At 61.1% G+C, this 23,976-nt stretch overlaps 3 protein-coding genes across 7 annotated transcripts in view; all 3 read left to right on the top strand.

Annotated features, from left to right (window-relative positions):
* The first annotated feature begins 2,495 nt into the window (after positions 1–2,495).
* Positions 2,496–10,754, top strand: FXYD6 (FXYD domain containing ion transport regulator 6). Of its 5 annotated transcripts, none has more exons than XM_032201985.1 (9): positions 2,496–2,589; positions 3,602–3,678; positions 8,201–8,263; positions 8,464–8,502; positions 8,615–8,689; positions 8,794–8,830; positions 9,042–9,091; positions 9,214–9,256; positions 9,677–10,754. In XM_032201985.1, the coding sequence occupies exons 3-8, from the start codon at positions 8,206–8,208 to the stop codon at positions 9,240–9,242; spliced, it is 288 nt and encodes a 95-aa protein (XP_032057876.1). In that variant the 5' UTR covers positions 2,496–2,589; positions 3,602–3,678; positions 8,201–8,205; the 3' UTR covers positions 9,243–9,256; positions 9,677–10,754. The 5 variants fall into 5 exon arrangements, with proteins under 5 accessions (XP_032057876.1, XP_032057879.1, XP_032057878.1 ...); XM_032201983.1 differs by lacking the exon at positions 2,496–2,589 and adding an exon at positions 3,015–3,184; XM_032201986.1 differs by lacking the exon at positions 2,496–2,589 and adding an exon at positions 3,016–3,184 and having other exon boundaries at positions 8,204–8,263.
* A 1,320-nt stretch (positions 10,755–12,074) lies between these two features.
* FXYD2 (FXYD domain containing ion transport regulator 2) lies at positions 12,075–13,999 on the top strand. The gene is made up of 6 exons (XM_032201989.1): positions 12,075–12,175; positions 12,781–12,819; positions 12,901–12,975; positions 13,432–13,468; positions 13,596–13,626; positions 13,795–13,999. The coding sequence occupies exons 1-5, from the start codon at positions 12,166–12,168 to the stop codon at positions 13,618–13,620; spliced, it is 186 nt and encodes a 61-aa protein (XP_032057880.1). The 5' UTR covers positions 12,075–12,165; the 3' UTR covers positions 13,621–13,626; positions 13,795–13,999.
* Positions 14,000–20,426: 6,427 nt separating this feature from the next.
* DSCAML1 (DS cell adhesion molecule like 1) overlaps positions 20,427–23,976 on the top strand; it is a 94,951-nt gene continuing 91,401 nt past the window's right edge. The window contains exon 1 of the mRNA XM_032201870.1: positions 20,427–20,481. Coding sequence (XP_032057761.1) covers positions 20,439–20,481 — 43 coding nt within the window. The 5' untranslated portion in view covers positions 20,427–20,438. The remainder of the gene's footprint in view (positions 20,482–23,976) is intronic.

Genomic DNA, 23,976 nt, shown 5'->3' with positions numbered 1-23,976 from the left:
CACGGAGTCGCTGAACTTCAGCTTGTGCAATCCCCAGGCTGGCTGAGAGCTGCTGGAGAGCGCGAACTTGAGAAGCTTTAATATCGCCTGCTGCTTTGCTGTTTCCTCCCAGGATCACTCAGACCACAAGGAATGGCTTAGGCCTAATGCAGGAAGATGCCATTGGGTTAAAAGCAGCCGTGTGGCTCTGCACAGCCTGGCGCTGAGCGCTGGTCCAGGCGTTCCTGGGCGAGGTGGGGACAGAATTTGTCCCCTTCCAGCATCCCCGCGGGGCTCCAGCTCTGGGCCCTGGTTTAATGTTACTGTACTGCGGCGCTGCTTTATCCCACGGCCTCTGGGATGGGCTTTCCTGCTCCCAACCCAAACATCTCATCACGGCTAAAATTAGTGCAGGCTGTGCTGAAGGAACGCCCAGCGCGCAGGGCTCCGGCTGGCTGGAGGGGCCCCAGGACAGGCAGGGTGCATTGCAGGGGGAGGTGGCAGGCAGGGACAATGTATTGGAGGTCATGTTTTATATATTTTTGGTATCTTAGGGGAATATTTTTGGTATTTATTTTATAAGGCAATGTTTTTGGTATTTTTAGGCAAGAAAAATCTGAGTGGAGGACGTGTGGCGCTGAGGCCCTGCTAAATCAAGAAGGGCTCCTGCTGCTCCCTGCCCCTTCCTGCAGCTCTCTCCTGTCTCTCGGTCTCCTGACCCACTCTCATGGCCATCTGTGAGTTGGAGAAATGGCCAAACCCCCCCAGAAAGGTCTTACAATCGGAGGGGAAAGTTCTGGAGAGCAAGCAGCTCCTCTCCCTCCCTTCTCCCCGGGAAGGCGCCCGCCCCGCGCTGCTCCCTTTTGCTCCAGCGTAAGACAACCCACAGCGAGATGAAATCATGTCCTCGTTAAAGCTCCTGGCAACGTTCCCACCGACTCGAATAGCACGAGGCGGTCACCCCAGCCCCTTCGCTAGCATAAATCAGAGTCGCCTGCAAACACCAACAAAAAGCTTTGGCCCCGCTTCGACAGAAAATGAGCCCCAGCTCCTCCAGGTTCCCTCCAGCGGTGACGGCGCTGCCGCGCGAGTGCTGGCTGCTGGAGCAGCTTCCCTCCATGGGAGCAGCCTGGCGGCCCCTCGGCTTGCTGTGCTCACAACCTGCCCTCTGATCCACCTGAGTTTGTACAGAAAAAAAGCCCACGGTGACAGCTTTTTACGATTCTGCTTGCCTTGGGCGGCGCCTGGAAAATTTGTGAATAAAGGGAATAAAGGTACTAGAAAAAAAGGAGAAAGCATCAAATATCCAGCGCTGCAGGAGCTGTAGCCAGCCAGCATCCCCTGGCCATGGCCAATTCACAAACACCCACCGCCCTTGCTGCTGTCCCCAGGCACGATCACGGCACCGAAACATTTTGTTGCGTGCAGTGGATAATAACAGCTGAGGGCTGGGGAAGGTCAGAGAAGCCCCAAACTTGATTATAACTGCTCCATCCCTGCCTCCCTCACTGCAGGGTGACTGACAGCCTTATCATGTTATCCCAGTGCATTACAAAGACGTGATGTTGTCCAGCTCCTCTGTGTTGGTCTGTGTCTCCTGACCCTTCTGCATAATTGCCTTGAAATGCCAGGGCTGGTTTATCTGCTTTTTAGATTTTACTGGAAACTGGGAAACGAGCACGCGGCACAATATGTGCCATTATTGTCTGTGAGGCTGATTTCTATCTCAGATGCATTTGAGTTATTAGGGGAGGAACCATCTCGGCGCTGATGGCACTGCCCAAGTGTTTTTCCGTGAAGAAATGGCTCTCCTGGGCAGCTCTGGGGCCGAGCAGGCACGGGTGTGCCGGGCTGGCCTGGTGGGGAGCGGAGCCCGGTGGTGCCCACACCTCACCCCAGCTCCAGTTAAGCCTGGAGGTTCAGCTGTCGGCTGCTGCTTTCCTTCTGCAGCTGGTGGGCCTGGGGAGAGTCAGCTCAGGGAGCAGGTCCCGAGCACACCTTGGGGTAAAGCGGGTGCTGGCGGGCTGGAAGTGGCCCCCAAGAGCTGCCCGAGCCCTGCACGCTGGACCACCTGGCAGCGTGATCCCCTTTGGCTGCCCAATGGTTCTTGGGGGTGGTGGGCAAGGCGAAGCCCCTGCTGCTGGGCACCTGGGGGCAGAGCGGGTGCTGGGGGCGAGCTGTGCCCATCCCCGAGCCCCCAACCCTTAGCCCTGAGCCCCAGTCGCCGAGCCCCAACCCCCATTCCCGAGCCCCCATCCCCAACCTCGAGCCCCATCCCCAAGTCCCCATCCCCATCCCCAAGCCCCCATCCCCGAGCCCCCATTCCTGAGCCCCCATCCCCTTGCTCCCACCCCATCCCCAAGCCCCCAGCCCCACCCCCGAGCCCGCAGCCCCCCTCCCGGTGCCGCCGCCGCCCCCCACCCTGCGGCAGGCGCCGCCCCCTCCCCTCCCTTTCCCTTCCCTTTCCCTCCCCTCCCCTCCCGGCCCCTCCCGGCCCCCCCTCCCCGCTCGCCTTTGTGCAGCCGCCGCTCGCCGCCCGTCGCCGCCCGGCCCGGAGCAGCGGGGGGCGCCGGCCCCAGCCCCTCTCCCCCCCACCCCCGGCGAACTCAGGTGGGTCCGAGGGATGGGGGGCACATCCTCACGCCCCCCAGCATCCCCCCAGCGCCTTTCGGCTGCCCGGCACCGCCTCGGGGGGGCAGCCGAGGGGGGCCGGGGCCGTGCCCCCGGGGATCGCTGTGCGCCACGGGGGAGCCGTCGGTGCCCGGGGCATCGCCGTGCGCCTCGGGCCCCCAGCATCCCCGGCCCGGCGGCTGCCATGGTAACGGTGGCACCGAGGTCCCCTCGTCCCCTCGTCGCCTGGATCCCGACCCCCCCGCGGGGAGGATGCTCGGGCACGGCCGTGCCCACCGGAGAGCACCGCGGGCGCGCCCCGAGCGTGCGTCGCCTCCGCCGGTGCTTGCCGGGCTCCGTGGGGATGGTGGGGACAGGGGAGGGGGCTCCCCCCCGCTGGCAGCGTTTGGGTTGTGTTTTTAAATATTTTAGTAACGCCGTGGTGGTGGTAAACAGCCGAGTGTTTTATCCCGGGAAGGCGTAGGGGAGAGGCAGAGCGTGGTGGAAGTAGTGCCTGGTGAAGGAACAGACGTCGGAGGCCGTGCGGTGGAACTCGGATCTGGCAGGGATATCGCTGTGGGAGGGAAAGTGGCAGGTGGTTTGTGGGGCCGTGAGTGAGCCGTGCAGCGTGGCAGGGCGGCCCCCTGGGAAAGCCGAGCGTGGATGAGGACCTGGAGCCATCCCCGGCACCCATTTCTGCCAGCCTGCGGTGCTCGGAGGTGCCGCTGGTTCCCGCTGGGATTTCCAGTCCCAGGGGTGCTTTCGCTCCAAATGGAGATAGAGGTGGCTCCAGAGTGCCAGCAGGGTGCTGCGTTCAGAGGCAGCACGGGGTGGAGAGATGGGAGAGTGCGAGGGAAAGCTGCCAGCGCCGAGCGTGGCCGCGGCAGCGCCAGGCCACCTGTTGCAGCCTGCTCGCCGGGCGGCCAGCAAACGTCCCGTGCCCGCGGGACGTGGCGCTGCCCACGTCTTCCTCTCGTGAGGCCTGTCTTTCACGGCCCTGCTTTGGTTCTAGCTCCTTTCCTGAGGCTTGCGAGGAGTCGTGCTTCTGTCGGGAGGCGAGACTTGGTGGTGAGGACAGCTCGTGGCACGGTAAGCGGGGAGCTGTGTGCGTGGCCGTCCCTCTGTGTTTGCCTTTCAGGCTGTTTGTGTGTTTCCAGGCTGTAAAGGAGCCTCCAGGCCCTGCAGCTGTTGTGTACCCGAGCATGGGGAGGGCACCAGGGTGCATGGGGATGTCCTGTGGGGGGGCCGCGCCCCGGCTGCCCCTCACGGTGCTCGGCGGTGGCGGTTCCTGGTGGGAAGAGCATCCCGGAGCAGGTCACCCCGGAGAAAACACCCCTTATTCGATGCTCTGCTGATGGTGGGAGCATTGTGGACACATGGGAGCTTGGAATACTTCTCTTGGGTTGTTGTTGCGGTGCTTGGTGGCAACCTGGACTTCTCTCAGCCACCAGGAGCCACCAGGTCACCTCTGCCTCGACTCCCCGGCTTCGTGAGCGGAGCCTGGGCTCCAGCCGGGTGTGCCACGGCACCGGGCAGGGACATTTGCAAACGAGGTTTATGGCACTGCTGATCTAAGCAAACGAGGAGCCAGCAGGTGGGAGGAGGCGGCTGTTGCTCAGCTGGGGCTGAGGGCTTGCCCTGGTGCTGCCGGCAGCCATTAGCAGCCTCACGCACTGCCTGGAGGCTGCTCTCAAACGCAGGGCGAGCAGATCCTGCTGGGGGAACACCTCGGCGTCCTGGGGGCTGTGAGCGAGCCCCTAACAGGCACGTGGGTTTGTCCAGCAGTCCCTGATTCTTTGGGGCGAACCGCCCAGGGCTGGAAGAAACCCCCCAGGGGGCAAGTTGGGCACCGAGGTGTGGGTGATGGAGCACGGGGTGCGGGCAGAGCCTTGGTTTGCCGTGTTCAGTAATTCCCCGGGATTTTGTGAGCACCCAGCAGGTCATCGCGGGTCCCTGGGGGTCTGCATGAGGCTCCTTCAGCCAGAGCAGGGCTGAGGTTTGGGTTCCTGGGGCTCCTGGAGAGGGTTTTCTTTGAACATCCTCTGCCATGGGGCGGTGCCCCAGATGCACCAGGGATAACCTGATGTTAGTCGGCTCAGTCGTGTCTTCTACCTGGCCAGCCTTGGAATCAGCAGCAAATTCGGGAAGTGCCGTCCGTGTTGGAATGGTGGGGGCAGAAAATCCTCCTTCCCTCTCATTTGGGAGCGAGGCACGACAACAGGCACGTTAATAGCCAGATTGATGCTGACGTGAAATGGCAGAGGAGCAGTGCGACGCGGAGCTGGCCGTGTCCATTCACACATGCACGCTCCTCAGCGCTCCGGGCAACCGAGCGCTGCTGCCACGCTCTTGGGGGCTTTGCACAGAAACGGGAGATTTTAACTAGGTCTGATCTCCGGGAGGTGCCCTCGGGGCTCCTGACGGAAGGAGGCTGCCCAGCGTGAGGCTGTGATCGCTGAGACTTGACAGGGCTGATCTGTGCTAAACAATGGAGAGGGAGAGGGGGCTTCAAGATACAAAACCCTTATAAATTCACCTGCCTTGCTCTGGCACGATCTGCAGTGCTCCAGAGAGCTCATCAGGGGGGACCAGGTCCCTCTGCCTGGATTTCCCCCCTTTTCTCCCCCTGACACACACAACCCACACACGGGCAGTGCCCAGACGATGTGCAGGGTGGTGAGGGGGGCTCTCCAGAAGCAGGAGGCTGTGGGCAGTGGCTGTGCCCTGCATGGAGCGAGGCAGGCTGGTGGCTGGCTTGGCGAGGAGGCAGCAGGGTGGGGAAGCCTCTGGCCAGCCCCGGTGCCTGTGAGCTGCTCCCAGCCCTGGGAGCCTCTCCCCAGTCCTGAGTCCTCTTCCTGCCCCATCTGCATCCTCGTACACCACCAGGCTCTCCCCAGCCCCAAGCAGAGCCTCGTTACTGCCAAAAGCTGCGGATGCCTCAGCCTGCAGAGCCCCAGCGAGCCCCCGGAGCACTGCTGGCCCCATAGGGGTGGGGATGAGGGATCGGAGGGGGGGGCAATATTTTGTCTTCCCCGTTACAACTGCCAACTGGGCCAAGGCGGGAGGGCAGGAGAGCCCTGGGCACCGCTGCCCTGCTTCCTGTGCCGCTCTGCCTCCCCGCCTTGCAGCCGATCGCCGTTTTAAGGGGAAAAAAACATGTTTTGATTCAAGTCACGTGCCGAGCGCCGCGCTCCCCGGTCGCGGTGGTTTGCGCGGGCGCCTTGCTGCTTTGTTTGGCTGCTGCAAACTTGGGGTCAGGTCAGGGGGGGATCCAGTGCCACGTGCTGGGGAGCGGGGCCGTGCAGCCGCCCCTTGTGCAGCCCCTGTTGCCTCTCTGCTGGGGCACAGCGGGGTTTGGCCACCAGCAGCAGCTCCGTGCCCCGAGCGCTTCGGGCTGAAGGCAAACCCTGCATGGTGTTTGCTTTTCTCTCTTCACTTCAGCTTCACCAAAAAAAAAAAAAAAGTGGGTGGGCCAGCTTGAAACAACCCCAAAAAGCTGTGACGTTTCACAAAGCATATGCTGCCTTGGAGGGGAAGCGGGCTCATCTGCACTCCGGAGCGCCGTGTTTGTTTTCCTGGCGAGGACACCGCCAGGCCCGCCGGTAAGCTCGCGCGGAGCTCGGTGTGAGCGCGCAGAAGTGTGCGAGCTGCACCAAGCGAGGCAGCAAAACAAAGAGCATATGTGTGCTGTGCGCTTGGCTTGGCGAGAAGTGCAGCTCGGCTGCGTGGAGCTCGAGAAGCCAAAAAGTGAGCAGAGGGCTCACAACAGCGCCTGCGCCTGGCCCCCGGCTCAGCACGGCACCTCGGTGCCAGGCTGCTTGGCACGGGCCACCCGGGCAGAAAATGGTTAAAGGATGTGTGATAAGGGCCGTAGGCAAATGTGCAAGCAGGAGTTACTGTATCGCCAGCTGTTGGGCTCTTTGTAGGCGTTTCTAAAACCTGGTAATTATCCAGCATTACGAGCCTCAGTGCGCGAGGGGGATTGTCTGGGCAGAGGCAGCCAGCGGCACGCTCCGGCAGCAGCACAGCCCTGCACAATGGTAGCAGCAGCTGCAGGCAGGGGAAATGAAAGCCTCCAGCATTCAGATAAAGCACATTTGCCTCAAAATGACAGGACAACAGAACAGGGAGGGGAGGACGTGGATTATCATGGCAAGCGACTCGGTACGGCGAATAAAAATGGGGTTGTGGAAACGTGCTCCCCGCCTCGGCGGGGCCAGGGGCTGCTCCCAAGGCGGGCAGGGCTGCTGGGGGTCCTGCAGGGCTCCTGGGGGTCCTCAAACAGGGAGATGGGGACCACAGAGGGTCCGGGGGACCCTGGTGCCCATGGAGCATGAGCTCCGTGGAGGGGCTGAAGGGATCCGCACCCGCCAGCTCCCTGAATTCCTGCTGCGGAGGGCCCCTTCCTTATCGCAGCTCATCCAGCACAGCAGCTCAGCAGCGTGCGGTGCTATCGGAGCCGTGCAGCACCCCGATAACCCCGTCCTGCAGTGAGCCCTCCACGTGTCTGCCCGTGCCCCGCACCATGTATGGCCACCGTGCCCAGCTCCTTGCGCACGGAGCTGGCACCGGGCCCACCCCATTGCTGGCCCCAGCTCCGTGCCCCCAGCACACAGCCTGGTGGCCTCTCTCCGCTTGGCACCCGTGGGTGCCCCCCTGACACCCCCCAGCTTCTCGATGGGAAGGAAGAGCGCAGTGAGGGCGCAATGCTGGGGGCTTGGTGACAGCCTGGCAGCCACAAAACGCAGACAAGAGCACGGGTGAGCGGCTGCAGGGAGGCAGGGTGAGACCTGCCTCGACCTCTCAGTCCCTCGGAGGAGCCACATCCATGGAGCTGAGGCCGTGGCAGCACCCAGGGGGGCAGGGTGCTGTCTTGGCAGCTCTGTTTTCTGAGCCCCTGCATGGTTGTGGATCCCCAGTGTCCCCCAGGGGTCTGGGGGCCGTGCTCAGCACCTCCTGGCCCCGCACAAGGCACAGCGAGTTGGTGCTGGTGAAGGGACGGGGACAGGCTGTGCCATCCGGCAGGACCCGGGTCATTTTTGGTCCCTCCGTGCTGCCCCAGCTGAACGCGGGGAGCTGGGGGGCGAGTGCAGCCACGAGCGAGCTGTCAAGGGTCACCGGCCTCGTTGTAGGAAGGTAATTGCTATGCTAATTGGGGTAAATTAAAACACACTCCGAGTGAAGGACGCGGTGGTGACCTTGATGGGGAGATCGCAGCCCCCGTGCTCGCCCCGTTGCGTGCAGCACACCTCGAGCTGGTGCTGACAGCTGTGCCACGAGCACCTCGGGGGGTCCTGCTCTGCCCCGGCAGCACGGTGGTTGCGCAAAATACAGCACAGATCCACGGAAAATGATGGGCTGCCTGCCTGCTGCAGCCCTTCACGGCACATCCTTCACCCCCCCATGAGCCTCCGTGCCCTGGGGTGGCCGGGGCAGAGCCGTGGCACCAGGATTTGGGGCTGCTGCGTGTTTGCCCTTCTCCCCTGGTGGCAGGGGGGGCTCAGCCCAAGGCTTCTCCCTTGCAGTTGGGCACGAGTTGCCTGCAGTCCCCCCGTGCGCCCTGGTGCCCCATCTCCTGCAGGTGCTCATCCCACTCTCCCCTCTCTCGCAGCAGCCATGGACGCGGCGCTGATCGTCCTCTGCTCCCTGCTGGTGCCGGTGGCCGTGGCAGACGGTGGGTACCGGTGCCTCTGGGTGCCAGAAAACGCAGCAGAAACCTGCTGGGGCAAATGCTGGGGCAGAGGGGGGTGGTTTGGGGCAGCACAGAGCCCTGCCATGAGCAGGGAGGCTGGGATGGGTGTAGGGGCTGAGCCGGGAGGATTGCTCCCCCCGCAGTGCGCTCGCCTTACACCCTTTGTGTGTTTTTATTTCCAGTGGGGACCCAGGAGAAGGAGGAAGACCCCTTTAACTACGGTGAGCATTGCCACGCCAGCAGGGATGTGCGTGTGTGTGCCATGGGGAGCAGAAGATGCTGTCCCCACCCCCCGAACCTGGCAGAAACGGGTCTCTCTGTCTCCTCCCGCAGATTACCAAAGCCTGAGGATCGGCGGGCTGGTGTTTGCCGTGGTGCTGTTCACCGTGGGCATCCTGCTTATCCTCAGTGAGCTGGGGAGCGGGGCTCGGGGGAGGGCTGGGGCAGCCGTGGGGAAAAACCATGGCCCAGTCCCACCTGGCTGTGCTGATGGGGTGTCTCTCCTCTCGCAGGCAGGAGGTGCAGGTGCAGTTTCAACCAGAAGCCCAGGTGAGTGAGGGCAGCGTCCCCCCTCGGAGAGGCTCTGCCCCACGTCCCAGGTGGGATGGGTGCCCCCTGCGAGCATCGCTCCGGGTGCCTGGTGCCCAGCACAGGCTCCCCGGGTGGGAAAGCAGCACTTTGTGCTCCCGGGCACCTTCCTCATGCCCCAGGGGACAGGCTGCTGGTCCCAGCCACCCTCACTGTGCTCCTGTCCTTGCAGAGCCCCGGGGGATGAAGAGGCTCAGGCTGAGAACTTGATTGCCTCCAACGGTAAGGCTCCCGCTCCCTGCGCTGCGCTGCTGCCTGCCTGCTGCTGGCCGGGCACCCAGCCCTGGGCAGGGGGGATTTGTCCTCGGCCAGGCTCCGCAGCCCCTCTGCTCTTCCCTTTGCAGCAACGGGAGCACAGAAAGCAGAGAACTGAAGCGGAGCCATGCGGTGAGTCCCGGCCTAGGTGGGGGCACCGGGGCTGTCACAGCCTGGCTGTGTGTGGGGACGGCTGCAGGGCCCCCCCCTCTGCTCGGTGCAGCTCTGCACCCCCAGCACGGGGCTGGAGCTGGGGCAGGAAAAGGAAGCACCTGCCCGGATTTTCCCTAGCAGCACGTTTCCTTCCATTGTGCTCCCCCCCTGCCCAGCGGTTTTATTTGTAGGGCTCGCAGAGAGCTGGGAGCAACCCCCCGAGGGCATTTCGCCTCCTGCCTGCCCCAGGACCCCGCGGTCTGAGTTCCTCCGAGCTCCTGGGCTGGGGGCTGCTTTTGGAGAGGGGGCGAGCGGGGAGCTGGTGGTGGCAGCAGGCTGTGGGTCGCTGGTGGCTGCGGTGCTGCCGTGCCCTCACTCCCTGCTGTCCTCCCCACGCAGACCCAGCGACCCCAGGACAGGCACTCGGACTGCAGCCACCAACTGCCTGCCAGGAGCCTGACCCCACGGCACCGGGTCCCCCCGGGGAGCCGCGGCGCTGCTGTGCCCGTGTTCCCCCCCAACACCTGCCCAGCAGCTCTGTGCCCCCCAGCCTGGCCGAGCTCCCCCCGTCCCGTGCCTCCAGTGCTGTGTGACCTTCCCGTAAGGTGCTCGTTGCCTCTAGGGCTCGTCGTTGCCGGTGTTGTGGTAGTGATTTCTCCTCACCTTTCTCGTGCTGTGAGTGTGATGGGGCTGGGGATGGGCAGGAGCTGTCCCCCAGCCCGTGTTCCCCCCGGTTTGCCTCTGGGAGCTGGGCTGCTCCCCCCTGCCCTGCCCCTGGCCACCTGCCCAGGGACCACCGAGGGGCCAAGCAGGCTCCTGGGGTTTGTGGAGCACCTCTGTGGTGCTGCAGAAATTCCCCTGCTCCCTCCCGAGCCCGGGCACGGGAGCTGCAGGGCACGGAGAGCCCCGGGGCTGTGCCTGGAGCCCGGAGCAGCGCGGGGACCGAGCCCCCCGTCCCCCTGCCCAGCCCAGGGGGGCTGCCGAGCGCTGGTGCGTGGTGGTGCCAGCGCTGGGCACCATCCCCCTGGTGGAGCAGCCCAGCAGAGTTTTGGGGGCTTTTCCAGCTGTCTGTGGGCTACGTTGGGAGCAGCAGGGAGCAGCCAGCCCCGCACGGTGCTGCTGCCCCGTGTTGAGGCTCAGCAATAATCCCGCAGGCACCCAGGGGCTCGGCTCTGCTGGGACGCCTCGGTGCTGGGCGTGAGGTGTGGGGGGAGCCTGGTGCAGCCCTGTCCCATCTGCTCAGCACCCCCTGTCCCTGGCCAGGACCACGCAGCTGGGGCAGGATTCTGCAGGGCTGCGGGTGGGCTCTGTCCCTCCGTGCTGTCACATCCCCTGGTGGCACCGGGGAGCAGGCTCCATCCGTGCAAGGCAGAGGGACCGTGTCCTGTGTACCTTGTCCCTTCCACCCCACCAACAGCCTCAGCTCCCCCCCGTCTCCGTGCTGCCCCCCAGCCGCAGCCCCCCCGTGCCCCCAGCCCCCAGTGTCGCTGTGTGCGTGTCCCGGTGTCGGTGTTGGAGTGCCCGTGGTGTCCGTGGCGTGCCGTCAGTGTGAACACGAAACAAAGCAACCCCCGTGGTGTGTGCAAACGGCCCTACCCCGGCTGCTGTGAGATAACCCCAGCTCCCCTCCTGCCCCCTGAGCGGGGGGGAGCGCCTGCTGCTGTGGGAAGGGACGGGCGTGTTGGCTGCCGTCAGTCGGGGGGGCGAGGAATAAAACTTGGTTTCTACCCGTGCCTGGCTGCGTGGTCTGCAGGGGGGAAAGGGGGCAGCCCTGGGGTGCGAGGGGCTGGGAAATGGGGTGCAGGGGGGTGGCGCTTGGGTTTCCTGTGGGTTTGGGCCAGCAGCTACACGGGCAGCATGGGGAGAAGGGCAGGGAGCAGCTCTGCCCGACCCCATGGGGCATGGAGAGCTGGGTCCCTTCCCACGCTGTCCCCCGGTGCCGCCAGCCTGGCTCCGGGGTGGGGGCAGTGGCACCAACCCCCCCCGGGCAGCACAGACGGGGCTTTGTGCTCGGGGCTGTCCCGGCCCCCTCGGTGCCGTGCTCTTTTCTGCAGCCTGCAGCACTTGGAACAATGGCCAGAGGCCGGGCGAAGGCAGCGCGTGAGCAGCGAGCCAGCCCCGAGGGATGCGGGCACAGAGCGCCCTTGTCCTGCCTGCTGGGCACTTCCCCCCGGGTGGGGCTCTGAGCCCAGCAGTGCCTCGGCTTCGTGGCACCAGGGATGCTCGCACGGCCCCACGTGCACCCTCCTGGGGCCTGGCTTCTCCCCAAGGTGTGCGGATGGGCTGGGGCTGGGGCGCTCCTCGCCAAGCAGCCCGGGCGCGTGACTCCTGCACGCTGATTTTGGGAGGAGGGCAAACTGGATCCAGCTGCCTGCTGAGGGTCAGGGCTGGCCCAGCTGGAGAGGGGCTCAGCATCCTGGCACGGGCATGGCCGTGGTGCAGCCAGGCTGCCCAGGATGGCTCGGTGCTGGCTGGGGAGCGCTGACCCGGCTGCTGCAGGGACCTGGCCCGCCGGGCACGCTGCCCGCTCCTCCCCAGCAAAGCTCAGTCCCACCCAGCCCTTCCCTCTGCCCCGTGCTGGCTCTCACCTCCGCAGCAGGAGGGCATCCTGCTGGCCTGACGCTTGGAAAATGGGGCAGGGCAACGCTGCTCCCCTCCCGGCTGGCACAGGGACACCCCGGTCCTGGGCCGGCACCGTGGGCGCACCCCCTGCCTGCCCCCCTCCCCTCCTGGGCCTCCCTCCCCAGGGTGGGCGGGAGCCCCGTGCCTCCCCGCGTGACTGCGATAACCATTACACCGAGGCCGTTAATGTTTAATGAGCTTTGTCTCCCAATTAACGCGCTTCCCCCTGGGTGCCCGCTCCCAGAGCGAGAGGGCACGCCGACGCGATGGGTGACGGTAAGGGTGCTGGGGGCCGCGGGGGGGGCAGCACCCAGCCCGGCCACCCGGTGGGATCGGGCACCTCACTGTGCGAGGAGAGGGGCTGGGCACTCCTGGTTTCAGGGCTGGGGGGGCTCTGGCTGAAAACTGGGGGAGATGTGGGGTGGGAGCCCCGGAGTCCCGCAGGATCGGCTTCCCAGGGGGATTTCTCTGGCCAAAGCGCTCCTCGCAGAGATGTGCCATCAGGTAAGGCGCCCTGCGTGGTGACACGCAGCCTTCAGGAGGATGAGGCTGGCGAGGAGGAAGGCTGCCAGAGAAGGTGGTAGCCCCAGGGGCTGCTCTGTGCTCCGGAGAGGTGCCTCTCACCGTCAAGCCGGGACCCTGAGCGCAGCTCACCCGGAGCTCGGGACTCGTGCGCCCAGCAAATGCGTCCTGCGAACACACGGTGAGCTTCGAGTCCTCTTGGGGTGACACCAGGAATTTGGGAATCCTTGGCTGGCTCGGCTGGACCTGGAGGAAATCAGAGCTCTTCCTCGCAGCCCTTGCTCCCCGTCCTTCCCACCTCACCTCCCCGTCCCGGTGCCCAGGCTCTGGCTCCCACTGGGCTCTCTCCTCTCTTCCAGAGCAAGCGCCCGAGCAGGGCCTGGACAGGTTCAGCTATGGTAAGTGCGAGCCGGGCAGCCGGGGGCTGCAGCCCCTCTCCCCCCTCCCTGGGCTGACCCCGCTGCTCTCCTCCCCCCCAGACTATGAGACCATCCGCAACGGGGGGCTGATCTTCGCCGTGGTGGCGTTTGTCATCGGGCTCCTCATCATCCTCAGTAAGTGCCTCCTGGTGCTGCTCCCCTGCAGGGGACCCTCCCTCACCCCCCTCCACGCCAGGGCCGGGGTCCCTCCGCAGCCCGAAACGCCTGGCAAGTTTCCATCGGGGCAGGTTCCCAACAGCAAGCGAGTTGGGAAGGAGACCACGAAAATATTTAGAGTTTCTCTGCCAGCGTCGCGGCTTTTGGGGGGGAAGGTCAGGAATTAAAAATAGCTGAGAAAACTCTGACATTCCCAGGGAGAGACAGCAGCTTTCCCAGAGCCCGCAGCTCCCTGGGGGATGGTGCCAGGCGTGTGGGTGCTGCGGGAGGCAGAGGGGCTGCCCGCAGGGGGCACAGCCGGGGGTCCCCACAGGGATGGCCCAGGAGCAGCACCATGTGGTGGGGATTTGGGGAGGGGGAGCTGGGGCAGGGGCTGCAGCCACGAGAGGCCTCAGCTGCTCCTCTTGCCCCCAGGCCAGCGGTTCCACTGCGGAGGGAAGAAGAAGAGGAGGTGGGTCTGGTCTGGGGGCAGCCTCATCTCTCCTGCTGGCAGCACAGGCGGGGGGCTTGGCTCGCCCTCCCTGCATCCCGGCCGTGTTGCCCCCGTAACGCCTCTTCCCTTGCTTTTTGCTCCGCAGACAGGGAAACGAGGAGGACCTGTAGCTGCGGGTAGGTGGCAGGAGGTGCTGCGGGCTGGCGGCCGGGCTCCCCACGGCTGTGAGGGCCGGGGCGATGCTGGGAGCCCCACGGGGCTTCAGGGAAATGCTCTCGTGGGCGTCTGGCTTGGGAAGAGAGGAGCCAGGACACGCTGTGACCTCCTCATCCCTCTGGTTTCAGCGCTGCCACGATGCCGTGGAAGGCGAGCTTGGTCCGAGGCAGAGCTCGGAGCTGTCCTTGCCAAAGACCACCCCTCGCCCCGCTCCAGTGCCTCCCTCCACCGCTCCCCTGCTCCCCCCGGATGCAAACTGCCCTCGTGCTTCCCCCTCCCTCCGACCCAGCGGGTGTTTGGTGGCTAATAAAGTTCCAGCCGAGAGAGGTTAAACTTTGTGCCCCCGGCGTTTCAGTCGCCCGCTCTCCTGGCCCTGCACCAAGGCCTCCTGCCCCGCGGGCACCTCCACCGCGGTGCGGCCCCGTGGCACGGAGCAGCAGCCTCTGGGCCTCCGTGGTTCGTGTTGGGCCACCGGGGGGGCTTGGAAGAAGTGTCCCCGTTGTGTGGGGGTGGGCGGTGGGTGCCCCAATCCTGCCCTTCTCATGGGGTGCCCGCCCCGTGCCGCGCAGGCTGTGGGCACGAGGCTGTGAGGGGCTCAGGGGTGCTCGTTCCTCTCGGTGTGCATGGGCAGGGCACGGGCAGGGGGGGCATTTCTGCCTCCGCAGCCCAAAAGCAAGCAAAGCCTGCGGCTGGGTGCTGAGGGGGGAATCTGGGTGCTGGGGAGAGCCGGGCACAGAGCGCAGCCGGCAGCACCCAGAGGTGCTGGGCGGCCAAGGGGGTGTGCTGCCCTCCTGCGGGGATGGGGAGGGTGCCGCCCATCACTGGGCTGGGGCTTTGTCTGGGAGGTCCCCAGCACTTCCCCTATTTTATTTTATTTTATTTTATTTTATTTTATTTTATTTTATTTTATTTTATTTTATTTTATTTTATAATTCTATTTTAAATTTATCTTATTTATCAAATACAATTTTCATAAATAAATGAATAAAACAATTAAGACAGAAATACATCATACATTTATAATATATAAAAACAGAATAAATAAATACATTATTAATGTATTTATAATATGTAAAAATATAAATGACAAAATAAAATAAAAAATTGTATTTAATAAAATAATTTTCATTTCAACTTATTAAATAAAATAAATAAATTAATGAATCAATAAACAAATTTTTATTCATCGATAAGATAAATAATTATATACTATTTATCATCATTTATTATTATAAATTAATAAATAATTTATTATAGAATGAAATAAAATAATTTTATTTCATTTAATTTCATTATTTCATTCCATTCCATTATTTTATATTATTTTATTTATTTCACCGTATTTATTTTCTTATTTATTTTATCATTTATTTTATGTATTGTGCTTTATCTTGCTATTTTGTTTTTAATTTACTTTATTTCCCTTTGTTTTATTTTATTTTATTTTTAAATGCAGCCCCTGGTGGGAGCAGGGCCCCCGAGGCTTTTGGCACACCAGGCACCCCCACGCTGCCGGGGGGGGCAACCTGGCTCACCTGGTTCGGTTGGGCTCCCATCGAGGTCAGACGCTGGCAGCAAAATAGGATTAGCCGGGGGGAGGTTATTAGACAAAATCCGTGCAATTTGTATAATCTGAGGTGCTTATTTAACACGGTAAGGAGATTATTTCGAAATGTAATTTTGATTTGACACTGACCCACTAATAAAGACCTGTGGCAGCCTCGCTCAGGAGGGGAGCAGCCCCCTTTTTATGGCACGGATGGGGCACAAGCCAAGGGCTGGCCCTGCCCGCCCCCTGCTCTGTGGCTGCGCCCCCCCCAAAAGAAGGAGCCAAGGGCGCAGAAGCCAGGAGGGCAGATGGCATGGGAGATGGACCCCATCCTCAGCAGGGGTCCTCGTGTCCTTCAGGGCTCCCCATTTTCCCCCATCTGTGGCCGTGGGGGGGCTCAGGGACACGCGTGCCCTTCAGGATGCGTGTCCCCTGGCACCAGCCCCCCAGAAAGCCCCATACATCCAGCTCCTGCAGCTGGGGGGGCAGATTAATGGGATAGAAAAGCCGTGTCTGGCTTCCTGCGCAGGGGGATCTCCGTCTCGGCACCAGATGGCATTAATAGCATTATTCTGCACGGCTCAGCGCCGCGCGTGCACGCACGCTTGCACAGCCCTTTGCACACCCAGCTGGGGGCTGTGCCAGCGGACACGGAGAGGGGTCCCCGGGGAGCTGCTGGGAACCAGGACCAGCAGCAGGGAAGGTGACATCCCCATCCCGGGGCAGGTGTCCTGCTAGCAGCCCCTGCCCGTGGGGTGGGCACACGGACGTGCACAGCCCCCAGGCCGGGGTGTCCACTCCCTGGCAAGCACCTCTGAGGTCCTTCACTTTGGGCATTGGTGCCAGGAGCTAGAAGAGTGGCGAGGTCACAGGGGAAGGCCACCACGTCCCTGCTCAGCTGCTTTTCTCCCATTGCTGCCCCAGCAAAAGGCTCCTGCTCTCCCCGGGGCTGGGGCAGGGGAGCCACCGCCCCCATCACGGGGTGCCCACGGGACCAGCCCCAGCCCTGGGGCTCAGCTGGGAGCTGCTGGCCTTGGCAAGGAGGCATTCAGCTTCTGCCCTGAACCAGGCAATCTTGGAGGATTTCTCTCACACTCCCTTGAGCCATTAATCTTCTCAGGGGAAATCTTTTCTGTGACACAAAAGGGATCGAGTAATAATACCATGGGCAGCCGGAGTGCCCTTTTCCTCAGGGAAGGCGCCCAGGTGAGAAGGGCTGCCCCTGGGCACCGACTGTTCCCAGCCTCTGGATGGACAGGTACGAGGGAAAGGGCCTCCGACCAGCTCCTTTTGTGCTCCATCCACTGTAAATTCGAGGAGGAGAGGCACAAGGACAGGACGAGGAGCAGCAGCCGGAGATGCTGGCTGCTCATCTCGCCCTGCCAGGAGCCTGCCAGCGCAGCTCTGCCATCTCCGCCATGCCAGGGACGCGTTTGGCCTGGGAGGAAACGTGCAGCAAAATGTCTCCTCGTTAGTTAAAACAGGAGAGCAGCAAATGGTGACTAATGGAGCCAAAGAGGAGCACTTGACGACGTGGGGAGCTGGGGCCGGGCTGGCGGGGAGCCAGCCACATGCCTCCTTCTCCCTTTGTTCGGCTCTCGGAACAGGCAGCGCATCCATCAATAGCAACGGAGCTGCCAAAGCAGCAGCGCTCCGCGGTCTTAAATTATCCTCCCAAGTGAAGTAAATAACATTTCGGCCCCCGTTTCCCTGTTGCACACGCCCCGGAGCAGCGGTTACGAGGAGTCACCGGGGGCGCCCTGTGCGCTCCGGGCACCCCGGGGTGGGCGCACGGGGAGCGGGGCTGGAGAGCCCGGGAGCATCCCCACGGGTCCGGGCCCTCCAGCTCCGTGCTCGGCTCGGCCGGGACGAGCCTCTCCGCTCTGCGACGCTAGGGGGAAGCAGAAGCCAAGGGAGCTGCGGGCAGGAGCCGGGCCGGGCCGGGGCCGGGCGCGGGGCCGAGCTCCGGGGGCCGGGAGTCGCGGCGCGGCGGTGCCCGGTGCCTGCTGCTGCGCCCCTGCCCCTGGGACGGGGCTGAAGATGGGGGCTGCAGCTGGATGTGGGCGATTTGGGTGGGCTGGGAGCACCCTCCTTTGGGCCGCTTTCCCCACCGCTCCTCTGTGTGCCAGCAGCTTTTTGTTCCCGGGGGAAGAAACGTGCCAAGGAACGCAGCCGGTGAGCTAAGAGGGTGCTGAGCTCAGGGCATCTTGCAATCCCCGGGGTTCTGGGGCACAGGGGATTTGGGAGCTGAGTGTAAATGTGATCCAGACCCAGAGTAAAAAAGTTAGAGCCAGAAAAAGCTGCTTGGGCTAGAGCTGCTGTGGCAGCATTGCTCCGTGTGCTGGGGCAGAGGCAGGAGTGTGTGGGAGAGCCCCTGCTGTGCTCCGGGCTGAGTGGGGACAGTCCCTTCTCCTGAAGGGAGGAAATCCACCAGGGACCTGGACGTGTGCTGCTGTAATTTCCCGTGGGTTTTGTGGAGTTTGGGCCAGGGAAGTGTTTTTATGGTGTGAGCATCACCTTTAGCTGTGCAGCGGCGCGTCCTGCTGGCTGTGGCAGGCTGCTCACTCTATGTTAGCAGCTGAGGGGAGCCTGACACACGTGTCCCGGTGTGTTGGTGCAGGTCGGAGCAGCCCAAACAATTCCTGCAGTGAATTTTATCCCTTCCTGATCCCAGCTGCACAAAGCCCATGACACTCCCAGCCAGCTTGCTAGCAGGATAGCGGCTCTCCGGGCTGAGCACTCATGCAAAGGAGATGCACAAAAGCTTCCTGTGAGCACTGAAACGTGGGAGCTGTGGGAAGTCCAACGTCCCTAAATGGTGGCTGCTGTGCATGGAGCTGGAGTCCCAGGTGTGGGCTCATAGGAGCCAGCTCCAGGAGGGCCTGGCTGCCTGCCCTGCTGCCAGACCCGCGGGGCTGGTGCAGAGCGCGTCTGGCGCGGGAAGCTGACAAATGGCCTCGGCTGCGCAATCGATGGAGGAGCACAAGGGCAGGAATGAACAGCACGGGCAGCTCAAGGGCTCGCCGTGGCTCCCCGAGTGTGACCCAGGGCTGGTGGTCTGCCCCGCTGGGCTCTCCTCATCTCCTCCCGAGCTCCCTCTGGTCCTGCAGGCAGGTGCTGCCCTCCCCGGGAGGAAGGGGCTGTAGGCAGGGTGAGGTCAGTGCTCTCGGTGGGGGCTAGGAGTGATGGAAACCCCCTGGGGGGTACTGAACAGCCAGGGGAGCTGATAAGAAAGCACTGAGCGCATTCATTCCCCCTGCATGTGTGCCTCTGAGGGAGATCTGTGCGGTCCCATGGGTGCTGCACCAGCGAGCATCCTGCCAGCCCTGCACCCCTGCTTCGTTTGGTGCTCAGCACCTGGCCACGGTGTGCGGGCAGCAGGAGGCTCTGGCAGTTTTTGTAGCTGGAAGATTCCCATTAGCAGGCTCGGCTGTGCTGCCATCCCGCAGCAGCTGCTGGGGAGGGAAGGGGCAGATGCTTGGCATGTGGCTGGCACTCCCCAGAGCCTGGGACTTGCTCGTGGCCTTGGGAACGGGCCTGAATACCAATTTCCTTGCGAGGTGTCAGCTAACATCTGCGCACGGATGGAGCTGGCTGTTGACACCTCGCTTCCTGGAGGGGTGCGTGGGCGCAGGGTGGGCAGCACCCGGTGCTTCGTCACGTCTGGGGACGCTGGTGGCACGGCCCCAGCTGGGGATGAGCTGGCAGGGGGGGTGCACGTGCACGGGTGGGAGGGCTGCGCGCGGGGACACCCACGCACGGTGACAGAGATGCTGAGGCAGCCCAGAACGGCTGTGTAGGGGGTGGTGACGGAGCTCACAGCACCCAGGAAGGTGAAGCACTGCCTCGGGGGGGGAGGAGGAGGAGGAGGAAGAGCTGTGGCATCAGGCCAGCCCTGCACGGTGTTCTCTGCCACCTCTGCTGTTGACTTCTTGGCACTGAGGTCTGGGTGGGCTTTATCCTGCCCATCAATAAAACAAGGATGGGGAGAGTCTGGCTTTGGGGAGGGGAAGGGGGCTGTGGGGTGGGTGTGCGGGAGCCTCTGCCCTCCTGGCTCCTGTGTCCCTCCTGTGCAAAATGGCAGGGCAAGGGGCACTGCAGTGCAAAGGGCACCTTGGTGGCATGGTGAGGCTCTTCCAAATGACTCCCAGGTAGGAAGGACTCCAGTGAACTGGTGCAGGTTGGAAATGGCCAAGGAGTCACCTTTTTTCCTAGCTGTTTTTGCTGAGAGATGATGTCACGTTTTCAACTAAATTTAAACTTTTTTAGAAAGTGTTTTTTCTCTCATTCTTCTATTTGAAATCAGAATGCTTCAGTCTTTCTTTCTATTTTCCAACAAATTATGGTTGAAAAGGTTGCTTTGGAAAGCAAAGCAAAACCACTATAATCAGTTCAAGAAAAAGCATTCTGAGCTCCTCTAATGGTTCAGACAAATTGGTTTTGGTGTGACCAAGACTTGAGGAGTAAGATCCTAGGCTCGAATTAAGCCTTAGACAAACATACCCTAAGGTAAAGCATCGACTGGTGTTTGCTACCCGCTGGGTGGAGCGATGCTTGTGCCAGGAGGTCTGCTGGGCCCTGCAGGAGCAGCGAGGCAGGGCTGGTGTCACCTCATTTCTGTCCTGGGGCTGCGAAGAAGTTTCCAGGAGGCCCCGGGTGGAGTGGTGCTGCACAGCTCGGCTGTCCTGGGCACGGCACTGCGCACACAGCCGGCAGGAGCAGCTCTGGGGCTGGGGCACAGCTCCCCCGAGGGAGCAGCCTCCTTGGCACGGGTGAGGTCCGTGTTTGCAGAGGATGGCGAGCGTACCTGGCGCGCTCCAGGTTCGGCTTCCCGGAGTGTGCCCGGCCCCAGCCGCCTCCTCTCGACCCCCGTGCGCGCCCCCGGCCCCTGCCGGCAGCCGGGGGGGGCTGAGGAAGGCTGCGAGCGGGCACCCCCCGTGCACGAGGGCCCGGGGGCGAGCGGCGGGGCGCGGGGCGCGGGGGCGGGCAGTGCGCGCAGCCCGGCCCACCCGCCCGACGCCACTCGTCGGGAGAGGGGGGGGGAGGAGGAGGAGGAGGAGGAGGAGGAGAGGAGGAGGAGGAGGAGGAGGAGGAGCGGCTGCGAGCTCGGCTCTGGGCATCTCAACCTGGCTGGCAGCGCGGCGGCAGGGAGCGCGGCACGCCGGGGGCACCGCACCGTCCGCAATTGCGCCGCACCCCGGGGCCATAGGTGCTCTTTATGGCATGTGGCTGGTAACTTTTTTCCTGCTCTACTCTTTGCCGAAAGGTACGTGGCGCCCGGCAGCGGGGACGCGGCGGGCTCCCCCCGGTGCCCTGCACCCCCCCGGTGCCCAGCACCCCCTCCGTGCGCCCCCACGGGGCTCCGGGGCCACGGGCGCGGCGCCCCCCGCGGAGCGCTCCGGGGGTCCCGGCGGGGGGCTCGGGGTGCCGCCCGCCCCCCGGGGGTCCCAGGGGCTCTGGGAGCCGAGCCCGAGCCCCCAGCGGTGCCGGAGCCCCCCGGGGTGCGGGCTGCCCGCTGCCCCGACGGGACCTGCCGGGGCTGGCGGCGGTACTTTGGAGAGCTTTGTTCTGGTGTCCCCGCTTTTCCGGGACTACTTAGAGCGATATCCTAATCCCATAAGACAGGCTAAACCCAGCGATGCTTTAAAAACCCCATCCTTTCCTCCAGGAGGGCTGTGTGAAGTGCAGCCCGGTGGTTTGGTATAAATCAGATCGGGTGGGAAAAAAAAAAATAAAATCATGAAACAAGTGTGACGAGGAGATGCACACTTAAAGATTAGGGATTAAATTAAAGTTGGAGATTGAGTGAATGCTACCCGAATCTATGGAGGTAATACTCTAAACCAAGTCTCTGCTATGGATGCAATTAAAAAAGAAAGCCAAGGAGCTGCACGTAACATGCATAGTTAAATCACAGGGCGTTTGTTACAACAATCAATCGATGTTACATAAAGGAATTGCCCATTTCCAATTCCGTGGGAATTTTTAATTATGTCCCTATAATAAATTACCTCTTTGTGCATCACCCGATCCGCAGACGTAGCGATGAAAGTGCCCACCTTTTGGAAAATTGTGTGCTCAGAGGATGTAAGATGACATTTGCCCTAATTATCTTTTTTGACATTTGAGAACAGCAAAGGGGGAATTTTAGGCAATGAGGAAAGAGAAATAAAAGGGAACCGAGCTGGCTCCTTAGATGAGACTTCTCTTGCTGTCTATTGAATTACACATCTATCTTAATGCTAATCCAATGAAAAATATTTACCAAGGTTTAATAGGGCATCCTGTCCAGTGGCATGGTGATGATCAATTATTCCATCAATTATTAATTATGGAATAGCTGCTTTATTAGAGCTGGACTAAAACTGCATTTGGGAGCTTTAACCAAAATCGCTTTTGTTTAGGATCTGCTGAGCTGAACGTGCCAGCGTCTGCTTTGCTTACATTTGCATTTTTACTGTGCTAAAAGGAAAAAAAAAAAACCAACCAGCATCAAAACCGGAAACAAATAGCCATCGAGGACACCACAGTTCCCCTACCTCCACCCCCAGTAGTCAAAATAATAACGAGCTGCACCAGGTTTATTGCTTTTGCATGTTTTGAGCCCCAGCTTCTTTGGAAAAAGGCTCTCTTCCCACAGAGCTATCTCTTCTGAGAAGAGCAAATTAAAAGCCTCCATTAGCACAAGTCCTTGTGGCCTCATTTTCTCTTTTTTTTTTTTTTTTTTTTTTTTTTTGAGAAATAAAACGTATCTTCACTATCGAGCCGTCTTGGTGATGGAAAGTGTTAAAGTGAAATGGTTCCAAAGAGAGGACAGCAATACAATGGAAGTTTCATTATAATAATAGGATGAAAAAAATGAATTGCTTAATGCACGATAAACCTTTCAGATACTTAATATTTCTGGGCATCGAAGCACAACCTTTTAATATGTTCCTGCTGTAGAACAAGAGCTCGAGTAGAAACTAAAAGCAAATAAACATTTGATCCAGGGGACCACTGAAGTTTAGAAATCTCTGAATGAGCTCTATCTGCTTATTTCTCCCTTGCTCATAAAAGAAAAAAAAAAAAAAAAGGTGCTTGGCAAGCAAACGAGCAGGGAGTTGAGCAGAAAGAAGGTCTGGTGGCGTGAGTGTGAGCAGCCGCACCGAGGAGGAGGGGATGCGAGTGGCGAGCAGTGTGATGAAGAGCACAGTGGTCAAAACTGAGAGGCTTTGAGCTGGGAAAGCATCTCCCTGCGTGTTCTTGCTGGGTCTCTCTGCCTGCTGATTTATATTGGCATGATATTTACATTATGTTCCTGTATTGGGTGCAGTGAACTATGCAGCTTGCATTTTTTAATCTCTCCCCATCTCGGCCCCCCAGCGTGGCACAGCGCTCGTTTCTCTGAAATGAAACATGGAAACCTCATTAAATGCACGGAGGAGAAGGCTGCAGCACTGAGCTCCTCGCCATGCCCGGCGTGCGTTTAGCCCGCGGATAGCCAACATTTCCCAGCACAAGGAGCCACGATGGCAACTTGCCCGGAGCCCTTACCTGCACCCGGCGTAGGTTTAGGGCTGCTCCCGCTTTTGGATGAGAAAACCGAAATAGGCAACCCTATATTTCTTGGTGCCTTTGCTCTCCGGAGGAATAGAGACTGCCTCGCTCGGGTTGCGAGTGCCAGGGACGTGCTACCGAGCAGCCCTTGCCGGAGACGGAGGCTGGCTGGGAGCTGCAGGCTTAGGGCTGGGCAGCGACGGCGCGGGGCGCGTTGTGCTGCAGCGCCCGCGGTCCTGCCCATATGGTCCGAGGTGGAGGGATGAGGAGCGCGCTGTCCTCGTTTGAAGCAGCTGACGAAGCGAGAGCAAGAATAAAAGTGGAAGCGTGTCTCTGTGGCAGGAATCCTTCTGACATGGCAGCATGTGAGTTTTGAGCTGTGCCGTGGATGATATGAAGTCATCTCACACCCAAATAAGCAGACTGCTAATGAGTGCGACTTCCTAGGAGGGCATGAGGGAGGAAGGTGTTTGGATGTCGCAGCAGCTACAAAGCGTGCTTTAATGGGAAGCGTTTGCAGTGGCTGGTTCGGGTCCAGAATGTTTCTTGTCTTTGAAATCTAAATTATAGCCAGCTACGTATTTCTGTGTTATAATTCTCTGAGTTACCCTTCCCCTGCTCAGGGATTCTTTAGGAATAAACCTGAAGGCATACGATCTGCATATTGCCATCATCACCTGCTAGCAGAGCTGTACCAAATATTTTGGAAATCCATTTCCTGACTTTTGCTAGCAGCAGCTGCCTCTTGGAAAGGCTGTTGGGTTTCGTTTCCGTGGGAGAGAAGGGAGCAAGTACAACTTAAAGGGGAAGGGATGAGGCGTGCGAGCTCCCTTTCACCGCTTGGTTTTACTGACCCGTTTCCCACATCTCTCCCTGTCCTGTCGCCCACGGGGCAAAAATCCTTGTCTGTGCTGTTTAGGGCGAGTGTGCAAGCTGTGTTTTGCTGGAGCCCTGGGCTGGTGGCTCTGGAGGAGCACGTCCTGCCTGGTGTGCCTGCCCGGCCTCCTGCTGGCACCGTGTTGTCACCCACCTGGGCCACGTCCCTGCTTTCCCCTCGGGACCTGGACTCTGTATTCAGCACGGATGAGGCTGCTGCTTGCGGTCCCTGGTTGTTCCCCACCTCCTGGAGGAGCTGAGGGAAGCTGAAGGGAGCTGGTGCAGAGCTGGGGACGCGTCCGGCCCTGCGGGGATGGGGTGGTGGCACCGGTGCTTGCGGGCAGCT

Source organism: Aythya fuligula, chromosome 22 (genome assembly GCF_009819795.1).
Source record: "Aythya fuligula isolate bAytFul2 chromosome 22, bAytFul2.pri, whole genome shotgun sequence".
NCBI classification, from domain to species: Eukaryota; Metazoa; Chordata; class Aves; order Anseriformes; family Anatidae; genus Aythya; species Aythya fuligula.
This window is presented reverse-complemented; position numbering and strand designations above follow the sequence as displayed.